General features: G+C 48.4%; 5 protein-coding genes across 5 annotated transcripts; 2 read left to right on the top strand and 3 right to left on the bottom strand.

Annotated features, from left to right (window-relative positions):
- Positions 1–712: 712 nt before the first annotated feature.
- GGI43DRAFT_424259 (uncharacterized protein) lies at positions 713–1,570 on the top strand (the record flags this gene model as incomplete). Its single annotated transcript, XM_083208345.1, has 3 exons — positions 713–829; positions 917–1,426; positions 1,499–1,570. 3 exons carry the CDS (start codon positions 713–715, stop codon positions 1,568–1,570), a joined length of 699 nt encoding a protein of 232 aa, XP_083058275.1.
- A 60-nt stretch (positions 1,571–1,630) lies between these two features.
- Positions 1,631–3,309, bottom strand: GGI43DRAFT_114858 (orotate phosphoribosyltransferase URA5). Its single transcript, XM_083198964.1, has 3 exons — positions 3,187–3,309; positions 2,261–3,089; positions 1,631–1,642 (listed from the first exon to the last, which is right to left on the bottom strand). Exon 2 carries the CDS (start codon positions 3,039–3,041, stop codon positions 2,334–2,336), a length of 708 nt encoding a protein of 235 aa, XP_083058274.1. The 5' UTR covers positions 3,042–3,089; positions 3,187–3,309; the 3' UTR covers positions 1,631–1,642; positions 2,261–2,333.
- Positions 3,310–3,867: 558 nt separating this feature from the next.
- Positions 3,868–6,275, top strand: GGI43DRAFT_410871 (protein NOG1). The gene is made up of 4 exons (XM_083206662.1): positions 3,868–4,153; positions 4,223–4,808; positions 4,874–6,092; positions 6,158–6,275. The coding sequence occupies exons 1-4, from the start codon at positions 4,024–4,026 to the stop codon at positions 6,197–6,199; spliced, it is 1,977 nt and encodes a 658-aa protein (XP_083058273.1). The 5' UTR covers positions 3,868–4,023; the 3' UTR covers positions 6,200–6,275.
- Positions 6,276–6,725: 450 nt separating this feature from the next.
- On the bottom strand, positions 6,726–9,184 carry GGI43DRAFT_114755 (GDP dissociation inhibitor). Its single transcript, XM_083198962.1, has 8 exons — positions 9,010–9,184; positions 8,784–8,808; positions 8,652–8,711; positions 8,534–8,561; positions 8,083–8,428; positions 7,485–8,024; positions 7,264–7,418; positions 6,726–7,197 (listed from the first exon to the last, which is right to left on the bottom strand). The coding sequence occupies exons 1-8, from the start codon at positions 9,053–9,055 to the stop codon at positions 7,006–7,008; spliced, it is 1,392 nt and encodes a 463-aa protein (XP_083058272.1). The 5' UTR covers positions 9,056–9,184; the 3' UTR covers positions 6,726–7,005.
- A 1,177-nt stretch (positions 9,185–10,361) lies between these two features.
- Positions 10,362–11,537, bottom strand: GGI43DRAFT_114073 (mitochondrial 54S ribosomal protein uL29m). The gene is made up of 2 exons (XM_083198960.1): positions 10,877–11,537; positions 10,362–10,782 (listed from the first exon to the last, which is right to left on the bottom strand). Exons 1-2 carry the CDS (start codon positions 11,396–11,398, stop codon positions 10,549–10,551), a joined length of 756 nt encoding a protein of 251 aa, XP_083058271.1. The 5' UTR covers positions 11,399–11,537; the 3' UTR covers positions 10,362–10,548.
- Positions 11,538–13,411: the final 1,874 nt, after the last annotated feature.

Below are 13,411 nucleotides of genomic sequence, written 5' to 3'. Positions count from 1 at the left end.
CACTCATTGCGATGAATGCTCTGGGAAATTCAGCGTGAGTTTATTCATTTACAAATATTGTCTCTTGAGCAGGGATTCGTGGAGATTCAGCCCGAGCGGCTGTATCAAGCCGGCTGCAGCTGCAGCTTGCTCAGCGTAAATTATTGTTTTGGATTTGAGACTTGGTTTCCTTTTTTCTAGAGGTGTTCCTACTACGCGGCCCCATCCAGCATATCAATGTATGTCTTCAGCTGTGGCTGGCCACCAAAGATAAAAATAATCACACCCTCGCATGACTAGCCGCCATCAAGTTCGTCTGCCCGCACGAGTAATCAGTCCATCTTTCACATCCCTTATTTACCTCTCCATCCCTTCATCAGTCACCATCAGGCTGCGATAGTCTGTCAACCATCCCCTCAACGCTGTCAGCACAAAACGCCCAGAAGAAGTCAAGGTAGAGGAGGGGAGAACCGAGATACTGAAGAAGATGCAGAAAAGCATGAGATATCAGGCATCAGACACCATAGTTTTCAGCATGCGCAAGGAGCCTACGTTTATTGACTTCTCCAGTCCAGATATGTGTCTAGATTTCATCGCGGTCATGCCAATCAGCGCCAACGATGAGGTCGATTTAATCGACGATGATGTGGAGCCTGACACTTCAGTAGACGACAGACTGTATCAATTTCAGTTCTTTTCAAAGCCTTGTCTCTCGACCGAGTTTCTCAAGTCTATGCCCTTTTGCTTCAATCCCAAGCTTGCTTTTCTTAAACCACAGCACGTGGTCACCACAATCTATCTCGAGCAATGTGCCTTTGAGCATTCACAACGAGGGTTCTCCAAACAACTGGTTAGTTTGTATTTTCGACTTCTTTCGCATACTTTTCTTCCGTGCTACGGCCACGAGTTCTCTGCAAGGGTTTCTAACCGATGGTAGACTGAGTATCGCATCAGATTCTCTGGAACCCTCAGCTATGGTCTCTTCAACATCTGTGACGTGGCTGAGCGAAAGGACTGGTTATTATTGATGAAGATGAGAGGCTGGAATATGCCGGGCTGTCTTGAAGACGTCAGAAGATTCATGTTTGTTCATATAGTCGCTACGATGGGATGTGACCCCGTGGTGACGGATAAGGACATGGACTGCCCCAAGAACTGGAAGGAGGTCCTCCACGGCCGACAAAGATATCCCAGCGAGCCCATCGGTCATCGATCTCACGGGAGGACTGTCTGTCTTCACTCCATCGTCGTCTGCCCTTGGCTCCAAGGCCTGGGCCTGGGCAGTGCAGCATTGAAGTCATACGTTCAGCGTATTCACAGCCGTGGCCTTGCAGACCGTGTTGCTCTACTCTGCCGCAAGCATGAGATCGGTTTCTTTGAGAAATGTGGATTTAAGAACATTGGCCGTAGCGATACCACCTCCCTCCCTGGGCAATACTATAACATGGTCTGTGATCCAATCTGCTACTCATGTGTCTTTCTATACATGACCATTACTAACTCGGGATTTTGATTATAGATATTTGATCTCCCTGATAGTGAGACACATATCGACTGGAAAGCCATTCGTAAGGACGCCGAGAAACTGTAGATCACTTGGCCAGCATATCATCCTTTTTGCATTTTGATTTAGCGTTCTATTTCTTTCTTTTTTTTTTTTTTTCTTTTTTTATATTTATTATCGACTAGAAAACTAAGGTCAAAAAAAAAAACAGAAAATGGAGAAACTACATAAGAAAAAAAAAAAAGAAGGAGGCAGAGGAGAGGGGAGGAGAGGAAAAGGATGAGGGAGAGATGATCGATAGAATAAGGCGGGGAACCAGGATAACATGCATTTGGCTTGAGCTACGACACGACACATATGATTATACGACTTGCCCTATGGCTGCTTTGCATAGGAGAGGAGTATGTGCCATAGCTGGCACGGCGTTGTAAGTACATCTTTATTATGGTCTTGCTATGTTACTAACCTCGATATAGGATAGAGGAAACGGGACAAACGGCCCTGGTAAGGAAGATAAAAATATGGGAATAGATTAATGTCATCTTAATGGGATAGGACAAAAGGGAAAAAGCGAAGCAAACGAAAATTATGATATTCATGGCGGATATTGGATCCATTTAACTCTACGTAAACTAGATAGCTAGCAACTAACTATGATTAAGGGTATTTTCTCCGGGTATAGGAAGAATATAATGAGGCTATTTCCTATTTACTTTTCTTTTTTCTGCCTCTTTAGCCAAAACATACTGAGTATCGAAATGGGTGAAGACATATTACTACAGTGAAATAATGATTTTACTTGTTTACTCGTCTACTTTGCTCAAAGACCAAGAGCCAAGCCATATACTTTTTAATCAGTCGCCTTGTACTTGGCCCGGTACTCCTCCGTGTTCTTGATATCCTCAGCAGTAGCAAATCCCTTCATGCCATCGATAATGTCGTCCAGAGTCAGGATGGCAAAGATGGGAATGCCATACTCCTTCCTCAGCTCGCCAATGGCACTGGGGCCAGGCTTGGAATCATCGCCATCAGCAGCGGGGAGCTTCTCCATGCGGTCCAGAGCGACGACAATACCGGCGACAATACCACCCTCCTTAGTGATCTTCTCAATGGCATCGCGCTTGGCAGTGCCAGCGGTAATGACATCATCCACAATGAGAACCTTCTTGCCCTTCAGGGGAGCGCCAACAATGTTGCCGCCCTCGCCATGGTCCTTGGCCTCCTTGCGGTCAAACGAGTAGGAAATGGTGTCCAGGTTCTGGGGCGCCAGCTCACCCAGCTTGATGGTGATGGCCGAGCACAGCGGGATGCCCTTGTAGGCAGGGCCGAAGACGAGGTCGAACTCGAGGCCGGACTCCTGCTGCGCCTGGATAATGGTCTTTGCGAAAGCAGAGGCGATGGCGCCGGCCAGGCGGGCAGAGTGGAATTCACCCGCGTTGAAGAAATATGGGGATATTCTCTTGGACTTGAGCTCGAAGCTGCCAAACTTGAGGACGCCGCCGTCGATGGCGGATTTCAAGAAGTCTTGCTTGTAGGCGGGGAGCTGAGAAGAGGCCATTGTTTCTTAAGATCCACTTGAGATGTTTTTTATAAACTTTTATAAAAACTGATGTGAACAATGATTTTGTGGTCGTGTGAGCTCGAAAGCTAGAAGCCGTCGTATGAGCTTTTTTGCCACTGACAAAGACATGTTTCAAACCTACCTTGTTTTGAGATACTTTGATAGCAATGAGAAACAGAAACGAAGTGATTTGTCACTCTTTTCAACGGAGATTCTGCTTGCTATGTGTTTCTTGTCAGTATATGAAAGAAAAAGAGGATCTTGGGGATGGCGGGGCACGAGATAGATAGTGGGCGCAGAAAAAAAAAAGTTTAGCTATCAATGATATCTTTTCAATTCGCACTGTATACCATTTTCCCGCATCGTTACCATCGTGAATACTCTCAGTCCATATCGGCGTCCTTTATTGCTATCAATATCTGTGTTTAAGTCCAATCCGACTCAATTTGTTTTACTCGTTGCTTCTTATTCTCTATACATCCGTATTGGAGAAGTATAAGACTATTTTTCATGGAATTCGGGCATACATTGTGTTATTGGTTACTGCCAATTGTAATTTCCTAGGCAATAATCATTATAAAAATCATAGTCAAATTTGATCAAAAATAATAAACATGATGATAAACATGTGACCAAATTCTTTATACCAAGGCCATCAGACATGTTAGGCCCCATAAACGCAATGAGAATCACGAGCCAAACTCGTCGCCTTATCTACCCTCCGCACTGTATTGCACCGTACCATTCAGCTGCATCAGCGGGGTCCTTAAACTAAACTCTGCGATTAATTGGTTATCGATAAGATTTTTTTCCTGCCAGACTCCGCCCACACAGAAAAAAAAAATTCACCGCCTAGCCTAGACCCGGCATTTCGCTAACCTGAAAGTCCTTCCCCATCAAAAAATCCTGACAACGAGGACATCTCAAGCTGTAAACCTTCACCTTTTACAGCGTCCCTCGATCAGTCAATTTGCCCACCATGAAGACCACGTGGAAGGACATTCCCCCGGTCCCTACTCAGCAGGAGTTCCTGGACATTGTGCTGAGCAGGACCCAGCGCAAACTGCCCACCCAGATCCGCGCGGGCTTCAAGATTAGCAGAATTCGAGGTTTGTCGCATTATACACAACGAGTGTTTACCCAATGCAAAATCGTTTGATTACTTACACAATAAACAGCTTTCTATACCCGAAAGGTCAAGTTCACTCAGGAGACCTTCTCCGACAAGTTCGCCGCCATCCTCGACAGCTTTCCTCGTCTCCAGGACATCCACCCATTCCACAAGGATCTGCTCAACACCCTCTACGATGCGGACCACTTCAAGATTGCCCTTGGTCAGATGTCCACCGCCAAGCACCTGGTCGAGACCATTTCCCGAGATTACGTCCGTCTCTTGAAATACGCACAGTCGCTCTACCAATGCAAGCAGCTCAAGAGAGCCGCTCTCGGTCGCATGGCCACGCTCGTCAAGCGATTGAAGGATCCTCTTCTGTATCTCGACCAGGTCCGCCAGCATCTTGGTCGTCTTCCTTCCATCGACCCCAACACCAGGACCCTGCTTATCTGCGGTTACCCCAACGTTGGAAAGTCCAGCTTCCTCCGAAGCATCACCCGCGCCGACGTGGATGTCCAGCCCTACGCTTTCACCACTAAGAGTCTGTTTGTTGGTCACTTTGACTACAAGTACCTGCGATTCCAGGCCATCGATACCCCCGGTATTCTCGACCACCCTCTTGAGGAGATGAACACTATTGAAATGCAGAGGTATGTTGACATTTTCTTAACTTATTGTTAAAAGTCCATTTCTAATCAAATTTTGTTAAAAACAGTATCACGGCTATTGCTCACTTGAGATCCGCCATCATGTACTTCATGGATCTGTCCGAGCAGTGCGGTTATACCGTCCAGGCCCAGATTCAGCTTTTCCGAAGCATCAAGCCCCTCTTCTCCAACAAGCTCGTTTTCCTCGTCGTCAACAAGATTGATGTCGCCCGACCCGAAGATTTGTCGCCAGAGCTCCAGACTGAGCTGCAGTCCATTCTCAAGTCTGGCGAAGTTGAGATGCTCCAGCTTTCTTGCAACACCCAGGAGGGTGTTCAGGAGGTCAAGAACGCCGCTTGCGAGCGTCTGATCGCCGAGCGTGTGAACCAGAAGCTCAAGGCTGGTACCACCAGCAGCGGAGCCATTGGCGGCAGATTGGCCGAGGTCATGGCCCGTATCCACGTTGCCCAGCCCATGGGTGGCCAAACCCTGGAGACTTTCATTCCTGACGCTGCCAAGAACAAGAAGAAGTACGATAAGGAAGACCCTGAGCGACCCAGACTGGCCAAGGATATCGAGGTGGAGAACGGCGGCGCTGGTGTCTACAACGTTGACATGCGTGCCGACTGGATGCTCAAGAACCCCGAGTGGAAGTACGACAAGATGCCTGAGGTCTTCGAGGGCAAGAACGTCTACGACTATGTCGACCCTGATATCGAGGCTAAGCTGGCCGCTTTGGAGGAGGAAGAGGAGAGACTCGAACAGGAGGGATACTACGAGTCTGACGAGGACATTGAGGACGACGAGGAGGCTGAGATTATGCGCAAGGCAGAGCTCATTCGCGAGAAGCAGCAACTCATCAGAAACGAGGCCCGCATGAAGAAGAGACTCAAGAACCAGGCCATCATCCCTCGCAAGTTTGTCAAGAAGGGTCTCACCGAGATGGAAGACGCCCTCGACTCTCTGGGTGTGGACACCACCGAGATCGCCGAGCGAGCCCGCTCCACTGCCATCCGAACTCGTGGCCGCTCGTTATCTCGTGCTGCCACTGCGGATGCCGACGGAATGGACGTCGACACTCCCAAGACGGCTCACGAGCGTATGCGTTCTCTGAGCAGACCTGCCAGCAGAAACCCTGCTATAAACCGCAGAACCGACGGTGTTCAGGACGAGGTCACCAGATCAAAGGCCGAGCGGATATCCAAGCTCAACCAGAAGCGCATGAACAGAATGGCCCGACAGGGAGAGGCCGACAGACATACTTCAGCATCTCTGACAAAGCACTTGGTAAGTTTTGCTCCTGAAGTGGATTTATTAAGTCTCATTATACTAATCTCTCATCTTTCATTTAGGTTGCCGGAAAGCGTGGCATTGGCAAGACCAACAGGCGATAAGCCATTTGTCTTTCCCCCCCCCCCCCCCCCCCAAAAATGCTGGAGCAACGTTACCTCATTTATACACATTCTTGCTGGGCCCATTTTTTATATATTTTTCAGAGTTTTTTTTTTTTTCTTAATTTGTCTGTGTTTCCATCTTCGCACCATTTAAACGAAGAGGAATACATATTGCTCAGGAGTTGGGCGTTCTTGAAGGGTGTTTGAAATCCAGAAAGAAAAAAGACGGCGGATAAAGTGGGGGAGATAAGTCAGAGGTAGACTAGAGACTGATACAGTTCATTATTTTTCGTCTTCATATGTTATGAATTAAGATGATAAGCAATGCTGCAATCTTTGACATGAGAGGAGGAGGCATGGGAAGAGTTTAAAAAGGCAAACGTGTTGACAACGCTTTTGAGTTGCCTATGACAATGATTCATCATGAGCAAAACCAGATAGATGCATGAGCATGACACTATTTAGTAGTAATGGCTTTTCGAGTTTCAATTAAAAGTATAAATGCATTCTGCTTATAAGTTTATGAAGTAGCCTCTATGATGCACATCTGATTCGCTTCAAAATACAGTTAGCATAATTTGTTTAAAAAAAATTCTCGATATTATATCCTTTGCCAGGGGAGCAGATACCCCAGCCTGTTGATGTACTATTTTCTTCATGATTATTTAATTGATATTTACCGAGCCAGAAACAAATAGGAAAAAACATGGTCGCTCTTCGCAAATGTTGAAGGGAACAAGTATCAACTCCAAAGATCTCGATAGCATGGTTTTAACAAGAACAAATTTGGCATACTATTTCGCTTCTTACTCCTCCGCAACGTTGATGCCCTCCCTTAGACCCTCAACCTTGAGCTCCTCACCGGTAGCACGCTGGTAAATGTCCTTGACATCATCTGTTGTTGTCTCAAAGTGGCTGGTGGCATCGTAGCTCTTGGAGATGAAGATGTTGTCCTTGGTGCCATCCTCAAGAGGCTCAGAAATGGGGATAGGAGCTCCCTGTTAAGACATTTGTTAGTATTCCAGAATTTGGGCTGTTTCCAAAGGGAAAGGAAAAAGGCTTACCATGAACTGCTCCTCAATAGCACCAAGGCGGTCCAGACCGGGCTGGAGCTCGAGGTGGTGGTTGGCGGTAGTCTCGGCAATGGTGGAGACAATGGCAACCCAGTATCCCTTGGGGCACACGTTGTGGGCCGATGAGACACAGGCAATGTAGATGTCTGTGGAAAGAAAGTTAGAGTCATTCTAAAAATTTCAAGAGGTTTGTTTGGGAGCCCAATTCTTACCGTTCTTTCGGCCGACCTGGGACTGGGGAATGATGATCTGGGCAGAGTCGCTGTCGCTGGTTCCAGCAAGAGGGTGCTTCAGGATGCAGATGGCCCTCAGCACGTGGCCGACAACCTTGGTCTTGCCGGGGAAGTATGAGGGGTCACCAAGAATGATCTTGGCCTTGGTCTCAAACTTCATCTCCTCGACTCCGGTCATGGTGGCCTTGATGCCAACAGCCTTGTCACCCTCGTACAGAATCTCATCAATGTTGGTGTTGAGCATGTAAGTACCACCGTAGATGGCGGACAGACGAGCAAAGCCCTGGGGAAGCTCGCCAAGACCGTACAGGGGGTAGATGTAAGGAGACTTTCCGTATCTGGCAACGGAGTTGCCGTACAGGCGGATACGCTCAATAGCATCAGGAGCCTGGCCAGCGGCGGTGATGTAGTCATCAGTAAGGTACAGAGCCATGGAGTGGCCAATGAAGTCCTTGGTAGCGTCCTCAAGGCCGAACTTGTCATAAACATCCTTCATGGTGCAGGTGTTCAAATCAAGGCCTATAAAGATAAAAATCAGTCACTGCCAAATAGTGCGAAGTGAGCAATGAGAACTAACCCTTGTGGGTGGCCGGGTCCTTGACATCAAAGGTGCCAACCCACTCAATGAAGGACTTCATGCGGCGCTTCTCAAAGAGACCCATAAGGGGCGACTTGAGAGCCTCAGCGGCATCTGAAGGAACCTTGGCAACGGTGGCCTTGGAGCCAGCGCCCTGCTGGACGTAGCTGCCAGCAACCTGCTTGAATTCCAGGTATCGGGTAACATCGGTAGAGACGAGAATGTTGGTCAGCTCGCCAGATGACATGAGCAGCTTGGGAACAAGGTCAATGTTCCAGTCGTTGACACGGCCGTACTTCTCCCATGGCTTCTCGCCGGCGGCAACACGGCCGTACTTCTTGAAGAGCTACAAGGGGTGGAAAAAGGGAGGTCAGATGCCGTAACAATGCAGACGTATACACAAGCGTGCAATTGCACAGTATTGCGAATCGGGGAGTGGGAGTTTATTTACCGTCTCGATGTTTACGGAAGCAGCCTCTCTGTAGATTGAATCGTCAGTTTCAGTTGCTTTAAAAGTGGTGATGCCACGTCGACGTAGTAGCTGCCAGGGGGGAGAAGAAGAAGCATACCCTCCGTAGTGGTCGTTGCGGTCAATGTGCAGAACCTTTCGGCCCTTGACACTCAAGACACTTTAAGACAAGAAATATCAGTACAAGCTCGATTATGGATTGTATTCGATTTCGATCAAGTCGTCGCCTTACCCGGAAAGGATACACTCGGTGAGACCTGCAGAATAGGGGGGGGGTCAAGTCAGCGAAACAGGAACCTTTGAAACAAAGCAATGGAGCAGGCATCAAGCTAAACAGCAAGCAGAGCAGCTTTCCCGAGATGCCAGAGCCCGTCTGGCCACGATAGCTGATGCTGGAAGCTGGAGCTGAAGCCGAAGCTCCAGGAGGCAAAAAGGGACCATAGCTCTAGTTTACGTACCGGTGCCCAACACGATGACATCGTACTCCTTGGCGATTTCCTCCATGATGCTGGGTATATAGAACTAAAAGCGGTGATGGCGTTTTAAAAAGAAGAGTGCTGGAGCTTGAAGCCGGAAAGTCGGGAGACGAAAAAAAAGAGAAGAGGGAGAAACCAAAAGATTGGTGCAAGAAGATGGTTCCCTTTTGAAGGTTGGTTTGTTGTAAAAAGGTTAGTCGGTACGAAAGTACTTAGAGGGGTTGAGAGAAAAGGCGGCGGGGTTTTGGCTTTGGGAGCAAATCGGTCGGTGAGGTGCGGAGAAAGCTTTAGGGGGGGCGCTGCCAATGAGCTGAGGGCGCTGATTGGGAAGCTTTTGGAACTAAGTCTTTAGCGGGCTGGCACTTCATCAGCGAGCTGCTTCTGGCTACGGCAGGGCCTAATATTAAAAAAATTAAGAATAAACAGGCACGGCATGATGCTAATCTCGACATGATTTGATTGTGACTCTGCTTCGTACTCTTTCTTTTTCTGCGTCCTTCCTCATTCTCCCACCGTTTTGGAAATGGAGACGAGCTTGGCAGCTCAGCTCAGGCTGTCGAACCATGGCCATTTCCTGAAATTGCCCCGCCGTCGCAGCACCGTCTCCAAATCTCATCTCAGCCTCCCCTGATTCCAAGTCCAAGTATACGTGCCCCATTCTTGTAGCATTGACTATTGATTGTTGCAGTCAAAATCTGCAAACCATTGTCTCAGAAACACGGCTGGAAACTAGATTCTACTGCTAGTAGCAGTTCAATTGACCCAAGAATTAATCAAAATCAAGAAGAGAAAACGAAAAAAGAGTTGGCCGTCAAAATCAACCACCGCTGTCAGCTCCAATTAGGCGGTGGGCATCCCATTTGCCGTCCCCCTGGTCTCACTTCATCTCAACTAGAACACCAAAGGAATATCCAAGAATACTCCACCGCCCCGTACCATGCTAATAACCAACCTTGTCCGGGTACTTGCCTTCGGCGCCGCGGCAAGCCCAGCCAAGCAGGTACCCTCTCCGGACAAAAAGTTACGGAACCACTTTCCCGTCAGAGTTAACAAGAGCTACGACCACCTCCTGATACCGCGCCCGTTGCAGATTCAACAATTACGAGTAACGGTGATGGGCAAAACCCCCTGCTCAATGACTGAATGAAACGGTCACGTTACGAGTAATACCGATACTAAAAAGACAGCCATAATGAAAGGAAGGGGTCTTAGCGAAATCGTGGTCCAAGGAAATAGGGGGCTTCTAATGAGCATGTTCATTTCGTCTCCGAGCCCATATTCTGATTTTCTCTTGTGCACACGTCAAAGTCATCTCGATAAATTCGGTATACATCGTTCTAGTAGTAATATACATGCCAATTGCTTATTTAGGAATACAGGTAGTACCATACATCACATCTCATATACTCTTCCCCGTGATATCATATCAAATCATATCAAGCCCCCCTTTTAGCCTTGCCCAGCTTTTTATTTCCAAAATGACCATAGATTCTTTTCATTTTTTATTTTCGGCTCCCCTCTTTACCGCACGGGCTCCTTCAGCTCCTTCTCCGCTGTGGCCCTTGACGCCTCGCCTTCAAGAGCCGCAACGTCAACTTCGTCGTATCCCTCTTCGTATGCGGAGGGGTTGTACACCTGGCCCTCTCCTCCATCCAGGTTAATCTCGGGGTCAGACTTGGCAACCTCGACGGCATCTTGCCATGTGTAGAATCGCTCCGTAAGAGCATGCTTGACTGCCCTCATCGTCTTGGTGACCTGCCATCCCGTTAGTAAAAGAAAAGAGCCCAATTGGTATCAAAATCAAAATGGAAGGAATCAAAAATTCCAAAAACTTCAAACTCTCACTCACCTCTTCACTCCGTGAATCAATCTCCCGCTCTCCAAATCCAAGCTTCCCCCTCAACAGCTCCTCCCTCGCCGTAGCAAGCATGTTCCTCTCCTTACAGCACTTCCACCACAAGGCGTGCAGATCCTCCCACGACTTCCTTCTCAGCTCTTCGACCGTCCATGCGCGCCCGTGCTCCTCCGTCTCCTTGGGTGTCAGCAGGAGCTTTCCGGGGGCGGGGAAGAACCCCCACAGCCCGTGGTTCTCGTCCACCTCGATCTTGGGCTTGAAGTCGACGGGTTTCGGCAGCGGCATGTTGGACATGGACAGCGGCTCGCGGGGGCCCGAGCCGTAGAGGCTGCTGACGCCTCGTCGCTTGTTGCTGTCCTTTGTCTTGCGCTTGCATTGCGGCGCCGTGGTTGAGAAGTTCGCTACTCGCATCGTCGTCGCTGGGAATGCTGAGGCCTTGTGGAGGGACAAGCCCAGCCGCGATGCGCAGCTTGAAGAGGCTCGCAGCGCATTGGGTGCTGCTGCTGTGACTGGCATTGTGACGAATATCTTGAGACTGAGGGCTTCCAATGTTTCAATCCACCAGCATCAATCCAATCCGCTTAGATAGATGTCCGGCGAGGCACAAAATTTGGGAAATCGGCAACCACTATCCCGCCCTCTGATTGGACAGCCTTGGTCACCCGTTGCGCCACCGCCTTGTCGTTGAATTTGACTGCTGAGTCAGCAATCAGATAACGATAATAAATGGAGAGCTTACCCTAGACATTTCAGTTCAATGTCGATGGAATTACAGTTTCTTCTCTGACTGATTTCAATATAGCTCATCATTAAGTAGGCTGACCCTAAAGGAATAATGCTATGTGGAGGATAAAAAGTCCAAACTATGCTGTCGTTCCTGCGGCTTCAGAGGGGGCGCCAATAACCAGCAACAAAAACAATATCAACCCAAGACTCGCCCTGCCCGAATCCTTTATCATACAAGATTCAATATATCGTTTGCAATTATTGGGATACTGGGGCGTAACACCTTACTTTGCCGATTGTCAACACCCGTCAATACCTTCCCACACCATTTCAATAGCCTCTACCAAGCTCTCCTCAAAGCCCACTTTCAGCCCTTTCATGCATACTCACTCACTTGCATATTCACATGTCACGACAACTAATACGCCTCTCCCCCTCCTCCTGCATCTCCTCCCTACCTCCAATGCATTCTCACAATTAAACACGTCTTATTCAGCCACCACGTTATAAGCTGCCTTCACGGCAAATCACATTATGCCAGCACTTGCAGCAAATAAAGTAAATAAATAACAGGCACTATCCCCCCTTAGTGTAAAGCTGTGCTTCCCGGCCTTCTCTCACCATCTGGCCGCCCGCTCGGCCGCCCTAGAGCCGCCACAAGGCCGAAAACATGCATATTAGCGAGTGAGGGGCGTAAGAACATCAAGCAGCAGCAGGAGGAGTAGTAGTCATTCCCCGGATCGCGTCAAGTGAGACCCGGAGCAAATCCCATGGTGAAGTATCAAGCTAATGCACTATAAGTTTTGTTTATGTATGTAACAAACAGGCAAACAAATCAATAAATGGCACCACCACATTCGATAGCTTCTTCCAATCCTTCTCAGGTGACCCCTATTCCCCATGCAGGGCGAGAGAAGCAAATGTCACATATAAGCAAACACTAACACGGCACAGCGCAGTATATCGGTACTTGCCACCCTGCATCGCTGGTCCTGCACGAAGGATGGTTTCTAAAAAGCAAGCAATATTGCACACTAAAACCGGTGCCCCGTACAAGTACATGTCAAATCGACAGAAATATTCTCCGGGCGGCCGCTCCCGTTGCCTACGCTAGCAAGGCAAGGAGGTCAATAGTAAGAGCGATACCTGGTAGCAGCAGCAGTAACTGTACTCGTGTACCTGCACGAGCATGTAAGTTTCGCCCTACATATACGCGTCCACCACGTCCCGGTACCAAGGTGGCATTCGTCCATGTACGTGATTGGCGGTGATGAGTGCAAGCACATGCAGCAAGCCAGAGCCCCTCTCGCAGACATTAAACGCAACCGGATTACATTGCCTGGAACCCGTCGAATCGGATCCCAGATGCCCACCGAAAGTGCCTGCTTGGTCGAGACTTCTCGCCCTTCACCCCAGCTAACATCAAACACCATTGAGAAAAAGGAAGAAGGATAGTAAAATCACAAGTGCTTTCTATCCAGCATGCAATGAAACCCTATCCGAAGCAAGGTTGAGGGAACTCTCTCCTCCTAGGTCGCCCGAACCCAAAGTTTCGTAGCATGGACCAATGATTTTGGAATGATTTGTTTCATCTTGCGCGCCCCGATGTGCTTGTTTACCTTTATGTCTCAGCTCCGGCTGAACACCTGGTCCTCGCCTGGCTACCGAAGAGGCTAAGAGTGGTCATAAGCCTCCACTAATAGACAGACAAAAAAGTAAAATAAAGTGAAACGAAGATAGGTGAATAAATAAAGATTAAAAATAAAAGCAAAAATATCAATTGCAAGAGCCCGATAATCCAAA

The sequence above is a fragment of the Trichoderma evansii genome (genome assembly GCF_050947405.1).
Source record: "Trichoderma evansii strain SZMC 28006 chromosome Unknown GGI43scaffold_17, whole genome shotgun sequence".
Lineage (NCBI taxonomy): Eukaryota > Fungi > Ascomycota > Sordariomycetes > Hypocreales > Hypocreaceae > Trichoderma > Trichoderma evansii.
This window is presented reverse-complemented; position numbering and strand designations above follow the sequence as displayed.